Source organism: Alosa pseudoharengus, unplaced genomic scaffold (genome assembly GCF_046254945.1).
Source record: "Alosa pseudoharengus isolate Yale_2024_CS ecotype anadromous, Long Island Sound unplaced genomic scaffold, YU_APseudo_1.1 YU_APseudo_1.1_scf_15, whole genome shotgun sequence".
In the NCBI taxonomy this organism is placed as follows: domain Eukaryota; kingdom Metazoa; phylum Chordata; class Actinopteri; order Clupeiformes; family Clupeidae; genus Alosa; species Alosa pseudoharengus.
The window spans coordinates 4,813,021-4,834,339 of record NW_027468620.1 but is presented as its reverse complement, the minus strand read 5'-3'; the positions used below and the strand labels follow the sequence as shown (position 1 = coordinate 4,834,339).

Here is a 21,319-nt window from a genome sequence, read left to right as displayed (position 1 = left end):
CTAAGGTAATCATGTTGGTTCCTATGGTGGTTCCTAGGTTGACATTAAAGTGGTGGTTGCTAGGTTGTTGCTAGGATAATTGAGATGGTTGCTAGGTTGTTGTTAGGGAACATATGGTGGTTGCTATGCAAAATAAAGCAGTTATGATGGTTGCTAGGGTAATCATGTTGGTTGCTAGGCTGACATTATAGTGGTGGTTGCTAGGTTGTTGTTAGGGTAATTCTAGATGGTTGCTATGGTGTTGCAAGGGTACATATGGTGGTTGCTATTAGGGCTGTCACTTTACGTTTGAAAATCGATTGCACAATCGATTGGACCAAACAACACAAGTTTCGAAAACTAAAATGGGGAATCGATTTTAACCAAATATTTACACTATTAATTTTAAACGAAATAAACAAATAAAAAAGATAGATGTAACAAAATTCACAAACAAGAATATAAGAATATAAAAGAATTCCGAAGTGCAGTAAGCATTGCGAAAGCTAAAAAGAAAATTCCCACCAATTTTACGCACCGGGAACAGCTGTTTCAATCAGCTGCTGTGCTGCTCGTGTTTTGCCAAAAAATGGAGGACGACGCGATCAACCTGTGCGACATGTAGAGACGAGTGATAGGCCCTAATAACTTGAGGAGATGTGGAAGTACTTCGGATTTTTGGTATATCAAACTATGGAGAAGAACAAAGCGGTAGGCTACGCAAACTGTGCAATCGAGTTCTACGTAGGCGAAATTTGTTTGACATTTCTAATCGTAAACACAGACACAGCTACGTTGAAGCCTGCAGCCATGTCACTGATGTAATGGCAGTCCACTCGGCTTACTGGTTTTCGAGAATGTTGCACTTCTGTTTGTCATTGTGCACGAAACTTCACGCCAATAAATCATCAGAAATATTGCTGGCTTGCGTCTTCAAGCGCCCTCTTTACGTTCGTCCTAATGCCTGTTGTTTGTGGATTGGCCTATATTTCGCGTTGAAAATGGAAGCGTCTTTAGACATAAAAAATCGATTTTACAATCGATTCAATGAACACTTACGTCTCAAAAAATCGAACAGGATTTTTTCACAAAAGTGACAGCCCTAGTTGCTATGCAACATAAAGCTGTTGTCATTATGGTTGCTAGGGTAATCATGGTGGTTGCTACACTGTAGGTTGACATTAGTTTTTGTTGCTAGGTTGTTGCTAGGGTAATTAAGATAGTTGCAAGGGTGTTGCTAGGGTAGTTGTGGTGGTTGCTATAGTAACTCAAGTGGTTGCTAGGCTGGTTGCCAGGGTCATCATGTTGGTTGCTATGTTTATTGCTAGGTTGTCATTGTGGAAGGTTGCTATGCTGGTTGCTAGGTTAATCTCATTGGTTGCTAGGTTGTAACTGTGGAAGTGGTTGCTAGGCTGTTGCTAGGGTATTTGACATGGTTGCTAGGCTGTTGCTAGGGTACTTGAGGTGGTTGCTAGGCTGTTTTTAGGGTAGTTATGGTGGTTGCTATACTGGTTGCAAGGTTAATCGTGTTGGCTGCTAGGATTTAACTGTGAAAGTGGTTAATAGGCTGTTGCTAGGTTGCTGCAAGGGTATCCATGGTGGCTACTATCAGAAATAAATGAGTTACTATAGTGGTTTGCTAGCTGACGGCCCTCCAAGTCGCCGGTGATCCAAGCGCAGCGAGAGAACGAGTTTGTGTGTATGTCAGTGTAAATGCAGTAGACGTTACTCACGACCGATCACTCAGAACCGGGAGATTCCGCTCAGTCCTGACTCAGAGGAATCGGAGGCAGCTATGTCCCAGCTAGCCGAGGATGCGACTCCGGTGGAGGATGTTGCTGCAGTCAGCCTGCAGTGCACACCTCAACAGCAGCAGCGGGTAGTTGGTGGTTGGCACTCCGGTGGGCTCAGCACCGGAGGCAAAACGCAGTCGTCCCTGGGAGGTCTGGCTCCGGTGGGCCCAGCACCGGAGGCAAATCGAGTCCGTCTCCGAAGGAGAATGCAACAGGAGCTATCAAGTCAGCTACCCAGGTCAGGATAGCTTCAGCTACAAAATAGCACTGACAAATAGCTAGCGGAAAGTCTGACCAGCACTTGACCGGTAACTTAAAAGAGAAGGAGTAAACAAGTACGATGTGCCGATGTTACGGAGTAAGTGGGCCTATGAACAATTGTCTCCACAAACTACAGGCAGCAAAGTATCCTCTCTCTTTAATGCAAACTCGGACTGGGAGGAGATGGAACCTTCACATTCCCCGCGATTTCGCGGGCATAAACAATTAACAAATAATCATTGGCTGAGTATAAAATAAAAATAAAAATAAACAAACAAAGACATTTGATTGGTTGACATGTACAGTATTCCAACACAACATAACCATGGCAAACCCAAAGCATTGTGGTCATTGTAGTGACAAAAATTAAACAGTGCAGTAATAAACACTAAACAGATTTTACAGATGCTTGCATAATCATGTTTTGTTTCAATGGTTGCTATGTTGGTTGCTAGGTAGGTGGTGGTTTAATATAGTTGGCTGGAGGCTAAGTTGATGATAACTGACAGTTGTAATGGTTGAACAGTTAAACAGTTGAGTAGTTTTAAATAGTGAATTACTTTCATTTTGAAAAAGTTGTGGGCAGAGGAAGCAGTGGAACAGGATCTGTAGCAAAGATTCTATAGTTAACAAGATGAATCATAAGAGAATTCGCCAATCAAATGAAATGGCACTAGTTCCGGACTCCTAAATAGGCGTGTCAAAACATAAACTTTTCTCTGAATAAGCAATAAGAAAATCTAAATATAATTTTGTATACTATTTCATAGTCATTGTTTGTGGGTGATGCCAATGAAACACTATGAAATAATTTCATTTGACCTGTTCTGCCCTACAAAGTCAAAGTGTAGTAACTGCATTTTTTTTGTGATTCACTTTTTTACACCAATATAAAATGCCATATCAATCTATCAAAATCTCATTAATCTACTGAATCATTTCCTGAAGATATAGGGATTTTCATTTTCCAGTATCTACTAAAATACAGTGTGAAAGACAAACAACAATGCTGTTTTTCTCAGTTTGGAATTCATTCATTTGTGGGTTGTAAAAATAGGGCTCTGAAGAACTTCAAAGTCACCCGCGATATGGAACTGATTTGACCAGGCTACTTTATTGTATAGTAGCATAGGGTTTGTGATTATAGTAATAGTTTACTATTGTTGGTTTACATGTGACTGTTTTCCTGTTCATTTGTTATGTCGGTGAAATGACAAAAAAAGAAAGTAAAACTCAAATATGTTCAACATCTAGTATTTACTGAAATGTGCATAATTCATGGTGGTTGCCATACAGTGACGTCATAATATGCAAATTAGATGAGCAAATTTACCCCTTCATAAACTTCTGGTCATACTCAATGATTTTCACATTTACAGTAGGACTTTATCTCTGACCACTTGCAAGCCATGGCCTTTTGAAATTTTGATGTAAAAATCCAATTTATATTTTTTAAACCCTGGCGGCTAAAGGGTTAAGAGATTGTATGCTTAAAGCCTGAGAAACTGACAGTTGCTGCAGGTGGCCTGGCCACCTGGCCCAGGATTCTAATTGCTTAATCTCCGATTGACGCAAAGTGCGTCAAAAAACACACGTGACAGAGCGGAAGTGGGGCTTTCCAACGAGACCACGCACTTGTCTGTACGTTAAAGTATAAAAACAATCATGAAATTAAATCAAATTGCATCATATTTTCAGTCTATACTTCTCTTCGTTCACCTACGCACCCATTACTCTCGTTTGAATTACTCGCGAACCCGTGAACACATAGATATGGCAAGCATATCAGATGTAAGAGGAGACACAGGGCTATCCATTGGTACCAAGTATGTCAATCCTTCTGGGTTATAAAACAGACGAAGTGACAGCAAAATAATAACTTCATATAGCTCGACTTACCTCACGTTTTTGTCTGTTTTTGTGGCAAGCATGTTTATAATCCAATGCTATTGTGTGTTTCTCTATGGCAAAGAATGTTCATAATCCGGTTTTGAGATCCTAGCAAATTCCTGCATGGCATCCAATTCAAGGCTCACATTGCATTTTATTCGAACAAAGAAACACATTTTTTGCCTTTACTTTGTTCATGGCAATGCAGTAAAAAGTTGTAGCGAATCATGAGTGCAGACACCATAGGTACAACACACAGGCTAACACGTAAACTCGGGTCAAGTCAGGTCAGATCAGTTCGTGTCACAGATATGGAGCGCAGAAAGGTAATTTTTAATCACTAAATAAAAAAATGGCATTTATTTCTGTAAGGCGCACACCACATATGTCTGTAATACCAACGTCAACATAGTTGAGATTATGCAAACTGTTATGATTGACTGACACGCGTGTGCGCACACCTGTTGAAATCATACGCCGGACGCTTTAGGCTATAGTCTTTCTACATGGGTTTAGTTAATGATCGGCTATAATAAGACCACACTTATACACCAATAGTGGTTGGTGTAAACCGGAACATTTAGGCTATACTTACTATAGCGTCGTCTTTTTTTCTCTCTTGGTCTCTCGGAGGTAGCCTGCCGAGCATTTGCTCTGCTGCCAGCTTGTGCCTCCACATCGCCCAAAATGCTTAATTGCATTGCATTCTCCACATTTTTAGCTACATTTTCATGTACCACAACATTAAAAGATGGAAATAAAAATACAGTACCCTCCAGAATTATTGGCACCTCTGCTAAAGTTGACTAAAAAACGGTATAACAAATAATCTGTTGGTGATTTATTGTAATCTCACAATGAAAAAAAATAGGAAAAATCCAACCTTGAAGGGAAGCAAATTTATTTTGAGAAAAAGGAACTTGCAGTGTTTCCTCTAGGATTTTTTTAAGCAGTGGAGGCAGGCCTGTCCGAACCACACCCCCCCACCGTCCCCCCGTCCCACGGAACTGACAACTGACACTTCGCTGCAACACAAACAATTATATGTATTCACCTCTATTCACACAAAATGAGGCATTATTTTCAGTTGTGATTGAGCTGTATATTTGGAGAATCTACAACAGGTCTGCACAATGAATTTTGAAAGGCAACTGCGACTATTGTACGTCTGCCCCATTTCTGATACCGTGGGGGAAGGAAATTAAACCGCGGGGGGCCGGCACTACCAAATCAACATAGAGGAAACACTGACTTGTTTTACCCTTTTTATCGAGCAAACGGGGCTGTCCTCCCTCTGCCATCTCGCTTACGCTGTTTTCTGAATAAGATGCTGGTGCTGCAGGTCACCACACACACAGCTCACGGGGCCGTGTTGAATGCTCTGGGGGAACGACTGAATTGCGCATTGCGCGTCTCTTTCAGAAAACCTCATAGACAACGGAAAAAAAACAAAAGAATCGTTCCAACTCGATTTTATTAATTTGGAGATCATTTGACCCAAGAATCAAAATTGTGATCAAAATTCAATTAATTGTACAGCCCTACAATAAAAAATGAATATAAGTGAAAAAAATAAAACAATTTAAAATAAATAAAATATTAATATAAAATATTAATATTAATAAGCAATAATGTTGGAATGATTGAATAAAAATCCTAAGGATATTAATCCTGCGGACAAGTCTTGCCTGGAACTCGTTGCTAAGGGCTGCTTACATTTTGTGATGGTGCGTCTTCAAAATAGCTGTTAGTGGCGTAATGATTTTTAGTGGGTATAAGAGAGTGCATTTTGGATCGTGCCTGACCACACTTATTTTTTTCATTGACACACCTGTGAGTGCATGGCAAAAAATGTATCCTTTAGCCTTGGGTGTAAGATAGGAACAACACTTGCGTCGCGCTTGGTGCCACGTTGCACCGGGTGTAAGATAGGGCCCTTCTGTAAAGGCCAGCTGATGATCCAAGTTGTGAATATTGTCATCTGAAGTCCATTGCTTACTGACAACTGTCTGATAACTAATTGGGTTTGTTATTGGAAAGAGTAATTTCAAAATTAGCAAATGTTTTAAAGAATCTCTGATAGTATTTTTCATCTTTCCTGAGTAAGGTTTTGTGTGAAAGGAATTAAAGACCTGTCCCAAATATGAGCATATTGAGTTCAGCGATTGAAACATAAATGCTAGGGCTATTAATCAAGGTTTTGGGGCAAGGGTGGGCAAACTTTTTGGCTCAAGGGCCACATTGAGTTCTGAAAATCGGCTGGCAGGCTGCACAAGGGCCGCTCAAAAATACTGCTAATTTGATGCTGTTTAACAAATTGTTATAAATTAACAATTCACTTTCAGTTCTCAATGATCTTCTGCCAGCTCCGCTCCGCTATGGCTAGTGCAGTACCTATGGCTTTGCCCTCTCACAGTTTATAAATGGTCAGTGGTGGTTACTACTGTTGCCTTCATGATTTCTTTTTAAAAGTTTCTTATAAGAAGGAAATATCAATTATCAACAATGACAAGCCAGCTGGAACCTGCCGCTCTCTCCCTCTCGTGAGCACTCAGACGCGTTCACAATTAAATGGAGTAGCATAACATTCAAGTTAGATCTGCTGCAAAGGAGATAACAAAGAGTAGGCCCGTCATCTCTGTTACATGATGTTTTGACATTGTGTATCTCTAAGAAGAGTGAAAAGAAGTTTGCAGTAAAGCTAACCAACGTCCTCTATTGCAAAAAAAAAAAATAGCGAGCAGCCTAATAACCAAATGATATGCTCGGCGGGCTGGATTAAAGCGCTTGGCGGGCCGGATCCGGCCTGCGGGCCGCAGTTTTGCCCACCCCTGTTTTAGGGTATTATCTTAGATATTCTTTTTGGAAGCCTGGACAGCTGTCCTCCAAGCAAAATCTTTGAAAAGGTTAGTGTTTTGTTCAGTGGGTGGGATTCCAAAATTATTGTTGTTGGTGTGTTAATGCTGTTGTGATCCCATCACAGTTGAAGCTGGTGAATCCTACACAGTATCGCTTTGAGCACCTGGCCACACAGATGAAATGGCGTCTGCAGGAGGGCAAGGGAGAGGCTGTGTACCAGATTGGTGTGGAGGACAATGGTCTGCTAGTTGGGTTATCAGAAGATGACATGAAGGCATCACTTAAAACGCTCCACAGGATGGCAGAGAAGTAGGTCTTCCATTCACAAACATGAATACACATAAACACACACCAACGTAACATGCCTTGTAACATTAGGTCTTCTGCAGCAGCTTAGAATAGCAGAATTAGTAGCCACGGTTCAGTTAACCAATTCATGAATTAATAATATCTAGAGAAGCACCGATTGATCGGTTGGTGACCGGAATTGGCTGATTTTCACGTGATCGATTTTATGCCGGTCAAATGTAGCCTGGTCCTTACCGCCTGTGACTATGTTTCTCTTCGTCATACAGTCTGGTACAATGTAATAGGAATCTGTCTCCGTAATGGGAGGATGCTTATTTTGAGGTTTAAAATCATTGGAGTTCCCTTAACCAATCAGCAACGTTTGGTAATGACGTATGCTGTGCGCCGGAGTTCAGGCTCTTACGCTTACCACTTCCGCTTCCAGTTCAGGCTCTTTTACGATTCCCTCTTCCGCTCTCAGTAGTAGACAGACCGCTGGCTAGTTTGTACCGGTTTTGAGATCTTGGTGGCAATGACTCTTCAAGATAATGGATGTTAATGGCAGCAAACTTTTATTTGAAAACATGATAAGTACTGATGCATGTAGTACACTTGTGCGTTTAGGTTTAGTTATTGACAACACCCCCGATCAAACATCGATCATCACTGCCCGTCCCTGCCGCTAATTACGTGCCCACAGCTGAACCACAAGCGCAGCTGAACGGAGATAACCGATTGCGACATTAAAAAGAATCAAAGTTTAGCGATCATAGGCTACACGATAATAGGGGTGGGTGATATATATCGTCTGCGATAATATCGTGATTGCTGTTTTAACGATGTGCAAATTGACATTATCGAGTATATAAATTACTTAGGGGGAAAACACTCAATCACGCATTGAACCCCCATACATTCACTAAGCCAGGAGGTGTATGCGAGAGAAGCCTGGCTGCAGCAGAGCATGTCACGTGATTGCTAGTGGTCCAAGCTGTCACACGCACGCCTAATGTTTATTTTGTGCTGCTACTTCGTTCAAGTGGCATTGATGAGTTAAAGTCACGGTATTATATGTAAACATTAGGCTAGCCTTTGAGTATTTTAATAGTCAGTTGCAAACAAAGTAATCTTCTTATTTAAGCTTTTTGTAAATGGACTAAAGTTCGCTCTAAATATAAACTTTTATTGATTATGCTAACCGTTAGCATCTCTATGGGATTTCTCATATACATTAAGCATAAGCTAATGCATTAGTTTCTATTCTGTAAGGTCTGCTTAGTTTTACAGTGAAAACTAAGTAAAAGTTTGAAAGGAACTTCAGCTTCAGACTTTCTCTTGGGAAACTGTCAGGCCTATCTATCCTCTGTAATGTAGCTGGCTAGACCATGTCATTGCCACACACACAAATGGGGGCAGAATTGGAAATGTGTCATAGAGTGACAATGCATTGGTTTGGTTAAAAAGTCACAGGTTAGGTTATTGGTTATTATTGTAATGATGCTATTCATAAATAATGAGCTGTAAATTTAAGTCAGACTTTTAAAAACAGTTTTTTAAAGGATATCGACTAATTATTGTTATCATCAAAATCACAAAAAATATCGAGATATTATTTTTTGTCCATATCGCCCACCCCTACACGATAATAAGAGGTCAACAAGCAGCGACATACAGTAGCCCTAGTAGTACTACTCCACTTAAAAAAAAAAAATACTCGAACTATTTACTGCACGTAGACTAGGGCTATGCCTTGATACCCTAGTCTAGCTTATTGAGAAAGTGAAAGTGCAAATGATAGCCTATTAGGCAAACAAAAGTTAAAGTTGCTTTTGACAGAGTAGCCTTCAATGAAGAAAACTGATGCTTTGAATACTGAATCAACTGCAAGGCAGTGCTTCACGTGTTCTGCAGAAACTGTCAAGACAGTGCCAAAATTCACTGATTGGCTCTTCAGAAACGACGACAAAACACTGCCAAAATTTGTGTCTGTAAAAAAGTTTTGTAGCTTCGTAGATCCAGTTTGCACACGAAAGATAGATGTTGCACTTCTCCCATGCCTGTAGCTATAAAGCTGTTCCACACACATTCAAACTAAATCCCTGTGGACAAATGTTTTTCACAAGTGCACAAAATATTTCTGCAGGTACGCATTTTTTTTGCACACAGACAAATTAATTCCACAGTTACAAAATGGTTCTTCACAAGTGCACAAAATATTTCTGCAGGTACGCATTTTTTTTTGCACACAGACAAATTAATTCCACAGTTACAAAACGGTTCTACACTTATGCAAATCATATTGGGCACACAATCTTTATGTCGTTGTTCTGACTCCATATCTCTGAAAGTTTCTATAGCCTAATTGATGCATTTAACCAGAATTTGGATTTTTTTCACCGCAAAACAGACATGCGCTGTTTTCATATACAGTATGATGGAGCACCTAATCGCTATTATCACTTATCCTCCCCTGTTTTTGTGTGATAGCCTACTCCCACTTTTCCCTCGGCCTCCCATAAATACATCAATGCATATCATGTATCATGAAAATTGTTTTTGTATTTTTAGTTGGATATTAAAAAAAAGGGTACATAACAGTGCATTTATAACAGTGCATAGTGCATAACAGCATTTATATTAGTAGTGCATCCTTAACAGTGCATTTATATTAGTAGTGTGTGAAATGAATGTCCCACACTGGGAAGCATTGTAGTTTGATACTGCAACTAAAGTTAGACTTGAAGAAGAATCTGTCTGCTCACTGGTTCCATTTTTTTAACAGCCATTTCATTATTGGTTATATTTCTATGTTAACATGTTCTATTAAAGAAAAGATAGAAAATAACTATTTGTGTGTGCTAGTAAAGATATTGGCTTTCGCCGCTCTACTGTAGCCACTCCCCCATCTGCTTGTGTGTGTGTTAACTGCATATCTACGGGCACCAGTAAGTGCAGTGTCAAGTTTGACGTTGTTTGGATACTGTAGCCACTCACCCTCTCACACAGCACAGCGCGGGACCAGAGACAGAGGACAGAAGTGGAGCTTTGGTAGCACTGAATCAGGGTACAGCACGGGTCAAGATGTTTGGATGATTATCATGTCTAACATCAACAATAAAGGTTCCCTGTATGCAGTTTGCTTGCATAAAATGATTCCGCAGACTTTGCAACAACACGCCAACAAACACGGGTATGCAGTGGCTATTCAAAATTATGTGCAATATAAACTGACACTTCGAATAGCCCAGGCTACTTTGGACTTGAGACTTTGAATAAACAAACAACAATTCTGACTGCAAGGTCCCAAATTAAAACGAGCGATAGGCTAATGGTCTCGAATTTATCAACGTTTCAGAATGCCACACAGCTAGACAACGAGTGGCAGACAGAGCGACATGTCTGCTAATATATTATAATATAATATTTAGTATTCATTATTGAAGGCTTAGCTGGAATGATGTTTTTCCCTATCATCTTGTTTTTAAAGCAGGTGTACCTGTGGGCATGTATTAAAAGTGCAACATTTAACCATAGTTGGCAACACTGACATGGAGCTGCAGGACCTAGATGGCTCTCCTTTGTGATGATGTAAAAAGACTTTGCAGTCTGGATGGAATCCTCTCATGATCTGGATATGGACTTGAGCCCACTAGTTGGTGACCAATACTGTAGGCTCAGATTAGCTAATTAATAGCAACAGTGTTAGCTGTAACTTCACTCAGGAAACCACTGATGCATACTGTTACAACATATAGGAAGGGCGGTGCTAAGTCGGGGTCCCAGTGCATCATTAGTCCCCTTTTTCTGGCCCATCTTAAATATATTGAGCACAAAAATGAAGTCCACTTTAGTGATCTAACTCAAATTGGTCTTTTTTAAACAGGTTTTTTAGGAAAAGTTTTCTAACCTAGATAATGCACAGCTGATGTGTTTTGGTGTAATATTTTCTACAGGGTAGGTGCAGACATTACAGTCCTTAGAGAGCGGGAAGTGGATTATGACTCTGACATCCCACGTAAAATAGCAGAAGTCCTTGTTAGAAAAGTACCAGACGATCAGCAGGTATGGTTTTTGTTTGACAGGTTTGACTGTTTTTATAATACTTTTTTGTTTGTTAATGGGCTTGAGTATGTTAATCATTTTGTGTGTTTGCGTGTGTGTGTTTGTGCAGTTTTTGGACCTGCGTGTTGCCGTACTTGGAAATGTTGATTCAGGCAAGTCAACATTACTGGGTGTGTTAACTCAAGGGGAACTAGACAATGGCCGCGGAAGGGCACGACTCAACCTTTTTAGACACCTTCATGAGATTCAGTCTGGACGAACTTCAAGTATCAGCTTTGAGATACTGGGTTTCAATAGCAAAGGAGAGGTAAGAAATTGGGTCTCTGTGTATGTGTCATGTTCATCTTGAGTATTTGACTTGAGGGAAATTAATTCAGATGCTATTAGCATTAATTATATGGCCTCAGGGCTGTTGCATACACAGGATTTCCATTTCGCTAAAGAAATTAGAAAATGTACTAGGGACAATTTTTATGTCAAAGTCATGCACTGCAAATTAATATATATGTTTTCATAATTAAGTTTAAGAATAACATTGTGTAATGTCACACGTGTCAGAGATTAAATAATGCTACAGAAGCTAGGGGTGTGCATACAAATAATTTCAAATTCTCAACTGACCATGTTACTGAACTGACAGTGTTATTCAGTTTATAAGATGTTTATTATGTTCATTATATGTTTAGACTTCTTTGGACGTGTTTAAAGTTGGCAACGCTCCATTTCTCTGTAGGCCTATGTTTTAGGCAGCACAGCCCATAGGCTACTAATGTGTTTTTAAAACGAACTTCTGTATATAGTATCTCTAGTATGCATTTCACAAATATGGCTGCAAAGCAGGACAATTTGAACGTTTTTGACTGCATGGAAACAGTCCAGTCTTAATATAATAAGTAATGCCAAGCACGGTTATCTTGTGGGCTCATAGAATCTGTCTGAATTGGCTTAACAGAGTGTACTGTATGCCCATGGCGGAGAGGTCTATTGAATTGAATAAAGAGGATGATCCTGAGTTAAAGTAACCCAGGGTTTATTTATGGATGATAACAACTTTTGTTTGGGATCAAAAATACATCAATTGGAGTAGTTTTGAGCTAGATTATTTTTGCATTAACAACAAAATGGCTTATTGCGCAAAGGGCATGGAATAACGTCAGAACAAATCGCTATTTTTAAACCACTGACAAGTCTCAAAATAGCATTGCACTTTGGTGGTAGTGTGGAGAGTATGCCTACTGCCTACAGACAAATTGAAGTATTGTAAACTTTGTGTACAGAGAGGTTATAATGAGGATTGTCTATCAAATCCATGCATTACCTTAACTCGTCTTCTGGTCGGGGCCATCTTGAGGAAAACTACGTACAATTCAGTTGGCTTATTTGACTTCATGCAACACTGCGCTTGAAGGCAAATGAGCCAGATCTGTGCAGCTCTGCATGAAATCAAATGAGCCTAATGGCAACAAGTCAAGATAGTGACGACCAGAAGACGAGTTAATAAAATTACTTGATAGACAGTCCTTATTCAATGCAAGATGAATCATAATCAAGTTGAACTGTGTGGCAGGTGAAGATTAACACTTTTAATGAAAATGTAGATATGTGCAGTAATCGTGCATAAAGTCCTCAATTTTCAATGAGATATTGAATTGAATAGAATTGTTGACATAATAATCATAATCAAATCATATTGGGATCGCACAACTTCTATCATGATTCCATGCGTTATAGAAATAACTGAATAGGGATATTAATATTCATGTAGTATATTTTGTAAAGAAGTTATTTGACCATCCGTGCACATCCTTAACAGAAAGCAATTCTTTCACAATTCATTTTGGCATTTGGGATAGAATTTTAAAAAGTGAACAGCAGGCTAAAACACTGGAGCACTGGCTATTATGTACTACAGGGCTTGTTTTCTTCATACTAAATGTGTGTTGGCAGGTGGTGAATTACAGTGAGTCACGGACAGCTGAAGAGATCTGTGAGAGTGCCTCAAAAATGATCACCTTCATTGACCTTGCTGGGCATCACAAATACTTGAAGACCACCATCTTTGGCCTTACCAGCTACTGCCCAGACTTTGCTATGCTGGTTGTTAGTGCAAACACTGGCATTGGTATGTCAACTATCATCATATTTTTTTCTTCACCAGACATTTTTGATGGCTAGCATTTGATATATAAACTTGTTCAGGCCTTTTGGATCCCGATGAGCTGTGTTTGTCATAGGCACTGTATAACGATCAATTGTCTATTGTCTGCTGAACTGATACCCTTGTTCTGGCAAAGCTGTGTCAGTCTATCACATCTTTGGTAATTCAGTATCTTGTAGGGCTGCAGCCAGGGTAGGAATTTCACGGCGGCCACGACGGCCATGGCGTTGGCCGTGAAGCCCCTTTGAAAATCATAGGGCATAAAAAAAATTCTTGGGTTCCGGTTTCCGACCGACCCTGTCAATTTATGTGCGACCCAAATTTATTTTATGAGCTTGGGGAAGAAATAACACTAAATATATTAAATAAATCCACAAATAAAAGGCGAACTATAATTACATTAATTACCCCTTGCGTTATGTATAGGGATGAGCGTATTCTCTCTTTTACAAATGCACAGCTGTTCACGAAGACGATTGTTTTCGTCACTTACCAAGGCACTCGCAATTTTGTCCAAACACCGCAACTTTTTCGCAAATTTGACCAATCATCGTAGTTTCACCATTAAATTTCACCTACCACAACAGTCCCTTGCGCAGAATATTGAGCCAGATGGCACACTTACTTCTGCACCTTTTGCATATGACACCAAAGACTGCCCTAACGTGTTCGTTCCTCTACAGTTTTGATGACAATAAATAGAAGGCTAACGTTAATGATCTGCTTACTTGCATCTCTCAACCTGGTGTTGCTAACCTACCTAGGCTATGAAAGTAAGTTAATTAAGGCCTACTTGGTTTACTAATTTTTGAGTAGGCTATGCCAGGGGTCCCCAACCTTTTATGTACCATGGACCGGTTTGATTCCTATTTTTTTTTCACGGGGGGGGTTCGGGGGTTCCATGTTCCATATGTGTTGTGTATGCATAACTTGAAAAGAACTAGCTCCAGTTATGTAGGAACAGTGAAGGTAAAGATCTCTTGTGAAAAACGTGAACTTGAAGAAGTGAAAATTGAACAATATGAACTATGAATATTGAACAACTTGAAGCTACATCTATAAGTGTGAACATGCTTAACAAAATATGGGAACAAAACATGGGCTATGGTGGGCTTTGCCGCGATTATGGACACGTACCAAATGCGTCATGTGAAACGCCTGTGGGCGCATTGGAGAAAGCCATGAGCGTCCCTCTCGCACGATAAAGGTGTTGAAAACGGCCAATAAACTCCTCTAAGCAGGCAATAGATGGCATGGGCATGTCACATATTATTGTCTTTTTGATTAGGCCTACTAAGCACATATTCACGTTTAAATGAATTTAAAACAAAAGCAAATTGTCCTGAAAGCATCCGATATGTCGCCCTTGGATTGAAAGTCAAAACTTTGAATGCGTCTTATGAAGCATTGGAGAAAGCCATGAGCGTCTCTCTCGCAAAATAAGTATAGGTATAAGTATATATGCTCTTTTGATCCCGTGAGGGAAATTTGGTCTCTGCATTTATCCCAATCCGTGAATTAGTGAAACACACTCAGCACATAGTGAGGTGAAGCACACACTACCTGCAACAACAGCGGGAAAAAGATGGGGACTAAACGTGCATTATGAATATAATCAGTGGGAGCCCTGTGCTTGTTTCCCTGCAACAAGAAGCTTCCATCTGGGGTGATAGAAGACAGTGACACCCTCAGTGTGTTTGAAATGTGCAGTCGATTGCGCAATTTGGTCTTAGTTGCAGTCATTGCCGAAAACCCGGCCTCGCATAGATACGTGGTGGGAAACGTTTTCAGCGCTTTTACGGCTATCTCGGGATATTCTGCTTTGGTTTTGATCCAAAAACCCACCAGAGAGGTTTCCTTATACACACTCTTAAGACCACCGTCATTTGCAATTTCGATCAACTGCTCTTCCTCCTGCGCTGACAAGTTAGGACTATTCGGGATATTGACATGGGTTGCGGACCCACTCATTGGTTTGCCAAAACCCCCACTACTGTTTGGAACATATCAAATACACCCCGGTCCACTCGTCGTCCCCACAAATCAAGCTTAACTTTAAATGCAGCGACTTTATCTGCCAGTTTAAAGACAGTCGTCATTTTCCCCTGTATGTCACACAGGTAATCCTCATCACTAAAATGTGCAGCTAACGGTGACTTTTTTCTGTAAGAAATCTCTGCAGCGGCTCTCGCAACTCTGGCCAGTGACCTGCTAAAGATGCTTGTTTTTTGTTGTTCATTCTAGCAGTTTAGCTAACTTCGTGTGACACTACCGTTCGCCAAGAACTGATCAAGTGAAGTGAGCTGACCTGAGGCTGCGCAGCGCTGAAGGCAATTACTGTATGTAAAAGTGTTGAAGGCGGGACAGACAGACGTAAGAAAATAGATCTTGCATAATGCAAACATGCGTGCAATCAAAAAACTGCATATAGGCCTATGCCATGTAAAAACGTGACATTATTGCATATTAAATTTAGTTTAGTTTGCATGCATTTGTTTTTAAAACTCATGTCGTAGGCTACGGCCCGGTTGGCCCGGTGGTTGGGGACTGCTGGGCTATGCAACCCATTGGCAAACGTTTACCTGGATATGTCCTTTTAGCTTATGTCATGTTTGCTAGCTTGTGGGCTTAGTTTGAGTAGTGCTACCAAAATCATAGAAATTAATAAAATTGGAAGACATTTACCTCTTCTATGATCCAAAAATGATTTCATTCCAGTTGTTTTTTTAACATTTATTTTAACTAATGACATAGAAGACATTCCCAATTGCATCCACATATCGTAATGCACTATGCAAAAAGTGATGTACACTCGTAGCCGAACACAGTGAGATGCAAGCCTTCCAATCCACTCAGAAATGTACTTAGGCTACTCTCACGTCCTTAAAGGGGCAGGCAGTCAATTAGACGTACACCACCAATGTAATGACATTAAACAGAAGTGTAGTCAAATAGTTTAAATCAATATGAAATTACTAGATACTTACTTGGCTATTAGTAATTATGCAGGCCACAGACTATGAATTATTAAAAAGATATGAACTTAATATGAATTGCAAAATATATGAATGTATTGAAACATATGACATGATGCCATCTCTTTAGGTGACTGTCTTTTTTGGACAGTTCTACTACAATGCTTTGTGAATGACCTCAGTCAAAGCATTTTCACAAATAAAGTAGGCCTACTTTGATTTTCTGTAATCCTTACTGTTTACCTTTGATTATCCGGTAACGCTTTAGAATAACATGTGCTTATTAGGTATTAACAGTGCATAATAAGCAGTTAACAATTCATTACTAACAGTTAGTTAACTGTTGTTATCCTTTAATAACATTAACTAACTGTTAACATGCAGCTTGTAAGTGTTAATAAGCAGCCTTTTAGGTTACTTACAAGCATATTTGTTAACAGTTGTAAGTGTTAACAAGCAGCTTGTTAATGCTTGTTAATGGTGTATAAGACAAAAAGGTGGATAACTAATACGCTTATAAGACCTTTCTTACCTATTTGTAGTACATTTTGCAGCCCCCCAATCTAAAGCGAGGACCATGTAGCCTATAGTTCCACAAGCCCAACCTTCTATCTCTCTATACTATATCTCTCTATCTAGCTTGGTTTAGCTGTGAGAAATGCACCTTTAAAATTGTTGCAGTGAGCAGGAATCGAACCCCGGTCTCCTGCTTCATAGAGTGCATCGCTACTTACTGAGCTACACTACTTTTCTTGTACAGCTGATGACATTGTTTATTTTGATTCTATATTCCGAAGTGCTATATCACACTAGCTATGCTTTTTACAAATATGTTTCTGATGGAAAAGTGGTGTTTAATTAATGCAGAAACAGACCACGAATGTTCGCCTCTGTTCAAGGCAAACTGAAACATGTTTCAAATCGATCACGAACGTTTGCCTATGTTTGCAACTTTAAACCAGAGCTTTGAACGCACCCACTTATCGTCTTTAAGCCTCGGTTGCTAGGTAACCAAACTATATACAAAGCTGGCATATCTTTAGATTGCTGACAAACTGTTTTATGCGTTCACTGAACAAAGATTATGGAAATTAAACACCACTTTTCCATCAGAAACATATTTGTAAAAAGCATAGCTAGTATGATATAGAACATCGGAATATTTTCCATCAGCAAATTAGGAACAGTAGTGTAGCTCAACAAGTAGCGATGCACTCTTTGACGCGGGAGACCGGGGTTCGATTCCTGCTCAGTGCAACAATTTTGAAGGTGTATTTCTCACAGCTAAACCAAGCTCGATAAAGAGATACAGTATAGAGAGATAGAAGGTTGGGCTTGTGGAACTTTAGGCTACATGGTCCTCGCTTTAGATTGGGGGGCTGCAAAATTTACTACAAATAGGTAAGAAAGGTCTTATAAGCGTATTAGTTATCCACCTCTTTGTCTTATACACCATTAACAAGCATTAACAAGCTGCTTGTTAACACTTACAACTGTTAACAAATATGCTTGTAAGTAACTTAAAAGGCTGCTTATTATCACTTACAAGCTGCATGTTAACAGTTAGTTAATGTTATTAAAGGATAACAACAGTTAACTAACTGTTAGTAATGAATTGTTAACTGCTTATTATGCACTGTTAATACCTAATAAGCACATGTTATTCTAAAGCGTTACCGATTATCCTTTTTAATAAGCATCAAGATTATCAGTGTGATTTTGGTCTTACTAACCTTAATTGCCCTAAATGTAAACTATTTTTGCAATTTTCACTTCCTCCCGCAATTTCTCCACAAGAAACAGCTAAAATCACCGCAACTTCCATCCAGGCATTTTAGGTCGCAACAGTCTCAAAAAACCTCGCGAAATCCTGGTGGGATTGATTTTCTACCTATCCCTTACTGCCACTGGAAAAAAAACCCTTTTTTTTTTTATGCCTAGGTTTACAGGCCACGGTGGCCTTGGTGCACCCTTCTTTCAATATTCTGCTTTGTGTCCTACTAATAGCGATTTTTATTTAGCCTGTGGCCTGTCAAAATAATCTTAGCATTCACAGCGCAAATTAATTTAGTCTTTTACGCAGTGGAGAAAGTGACAGCGCAAGAAAGTGCGTCCAAATTCACCCATTCTTCTCAGTTGAACTACTCGCGAAGTAGCCTAGGCTATTCATCACACAGACATCACAAGTATCACATGAAAGAGCTTTTTCTCAGCTTTTAAACGATGTTAGCCGATAATTGCTGTGTTGAACGGTTCGCGAGAAAAGTAAATAATATAATTCAATTTAATCATACATTCTACTGAAGGTTTTGCGTCCATGATCTCCCTACCCATTCATCTCGGTGGAATACTTCACGAACCCTTCTTTTAACACATGACAAACCACATATCAGAATAAACAGCAGACCTTACCGAACACAAAGGTGTGAAGCAGTCCCTAGATATCGCCTAGATATTGGTAAATCAGAGGACAGCTGACTAAGAGTTTGTGAAAGTAGCCTTAATGATCACAAAATGCTAAGCATGCATCTAGGCTATTTGAGTTTCTTAAAGTTGAGCTGTGCTACATTTTAATGGTTCAATACATGATTTCATAGCAGGCCAAATATAAAATAAATTGTATATATAGCCTAGATATCTGTTTTTACTTTGGTCAGATGATTTACAGTTATATGTAATATGTCATGTTTCATGTTTTTGTAATGTTTCATACAGTGATGCAGGTCTACTGCAGTGAATAGGCTAAATACAACTTTGATCATTTTTATAGCCTACTACTGTATAATTAACGTTGGCCTTAGTGCCCTGACATGTGGCCTTTGTGCCCTCTACCAAATATGCCCAACTGAAGGCCAAGTGGCCTTGCCCCCAGAATGGTGAAATTCCAAGCCTGGCTGCAGCTATCAATTCTTTCATCGATTAATCGAGTAATCGGATAAAAAAGGATTTTGCGTTATAAAGTGCAATTTATTAATATGCACAACAATTATCATGCTGTAAACTAGTCCTAGTCACTACAAAGTAAATTAATGTATTGGTTTATGTAGATTTGTGCATCTGCAGCATTTACCATTACTCATACCTGTCAACACTCACGTTTTTCCCGGGTTCTCCCGTATTTCAAGGTCATCTCCCAGCACCCTCCCGTTTTGTTAATTTTACTGGAAAACTCCCGTAATTTGCATGGCCATCAAACTTCATTTTAAAATCATTGATCCATTCATTTTTTCTATTAGTCTGACATCTCCCAGGTTGCCAGATTACAGATACTCATACACAATCAATTAGTTTCAATTTCCACCGTTTTGTCATAGGCTAAAACCTGGCAACCCAAAACCCAATAAGGAAGCGGGTGCCGACTGCGCAGCCTGAGTCTCGTCGTAAGCAAGCGGGCCAATTGAATGGCCTACTCCTGAACTAGCTGTTGTGAAATTGTTGGGAATTTAATTGATTAACACATCACATAAACTGTTATTGAGTGTTGCTACACTGAACTTGTGCCCTCTGAACCAAATCTGAGGCCATCCTTAAAAATATTTTCGTTTGCCGTAACCCGACCGACCCTGTCAATTTAGAACCGACCCAAATATTTATTTTTTTCCCCTTTTAGTCTGACCGACTTGCCGGTTGTAAACTTGCGTTAATACCGACCGATTGTTTTTTTCACTCTAAACAACCAATAGAAATGCAATGAAATAATATCTCTTTTAGTAGGCCCAAGTATTGTGAATATAAATTGCCTACATGCAAACGTGGCTCACTTAAATAAAACCCCGTGGCGTCATCTCTACACCATTAGTTTTACGCATGTCACACTATGGCCTACGCTTCGTTTCATTCACACAAAAAAAACTAATAACGCTTTTACTTGGCACGAAGTTCTGGAAGAACTGTGGCCAGATCTTTTCTCAACCCTTCTCCCCCCTAGTCTAACGGTGACCGTGTCGGAGTATTGAAATTGGTTGTGGTCTATTCAGCATTTCTCAACATATGGGTCCGCAACATGGAGACTTCTGGTCCGCGGAGTCGTGGAGTGAAATTAGGCCCGGTGCTTCATCTGATAATTTGCTGCGCAGTTGATCAAGAAACCGCGGATCGACGAAAAAAGAAAACAAACGTTTCTGCTATCGATGTCATTAAACATGGAGCCCTACAATTAAGTGGTGAGCACTCATTCAATGCGCGTCTGCGTGAGAGAAACTGAAACTAATTGATAACGTTGGTATCAAAGCTCCGCTTCAACCTGTTGGAAGGCTATTTATTTATTTAACGAAACTTAATAGAACGACGTTGTTTTTTGGAACTTCCTTAGAAACAGAGCAGAGACTGTATAAAACACTGTATAGCATTGAGTATTGTATAGTCAAATTTCAATATAACGTGGCCAAGAGCTAGTAGCCTTCTTTCTGGGTACATGTAGATGAGCCCTATGACCCCAAAGTCTGCCATGACCGGGCCTCAGGTCAAAGATGAGTTTGAGAAAGGCTGGTCTATATAACCTGCATCAGAATGAGATTTGCAATGGTGCGCCTGAAGGCACGGGTTGAAGACCCAGTCAGTTACGTCACGATATGCACATTTGTGTAAATTCATTCCTACGTAATCACCATGACCTAAAGTTAAATGTTGACACCATTACTACCAAATAACCTCCCTTACAAAAAGCTTTTTCTTTTTAAGTAACGTGCAGTCATACTACAGTACAGTGCAGTAGTATTTTCATGTCCAAAATAGTACAGTGGGATACTGTCAACTGTTCAAAACCTGTTGAACACAACAGGTTGTACTATGCAGTACAATGCAATTTTTTATGTCCAAAATACTGCATTTCTTGCATAAGAACTGCAAATATTTCCTCCAAAACTGCAGTTTTGACACTTGAAGTAATGCAATTTTTTTTGTAAGGCCTATAATAAATAAAGCTGCAAGCAGTAATGTGGGGGCCTAGCAGTACTAGCAAGAATGGCGTTGCCATGGTGTAAAGGAGGGTGTGTCCGAGCAGGTGGAGAGAAGACTCAGGTGGAAATCCAAGTGCCAATTACGACTTTTTTATT

At 39.7% G+C, this 21,319-nt stretch overlaps 1 protein-coding gene across 1 annotated transcript in view; it reads left to right on the top strand.

The window, feature by feature from the left end:
• gtpbp2a (GTP binding protein 2a) overlaps positions 1–21,319 on the top strand; it is a 56,372-nt gene that overhangs the window by 24,701 nt on the left and 10,352 nt on the right. The window contains exons 3-6 of the mRNA XM_076285309.1: positions 6,907–7,091; positions 11,024–11,132; positions 11,242–11,439; positions 13,080–13,254. Coding sequence (XP_076141424.1) covers positions 6,907–7,091; positions 11,024–11,132; positions 11,242–11,439; positions 13,080–13,254 — 667 coding nt within the window. The remainder of the gene's footprint in view (positions 1–6,906; positions 7,092–11,023; positions 11,133–11,241; positions 11,440–13,079; positions 13,255–21,319) is intronic.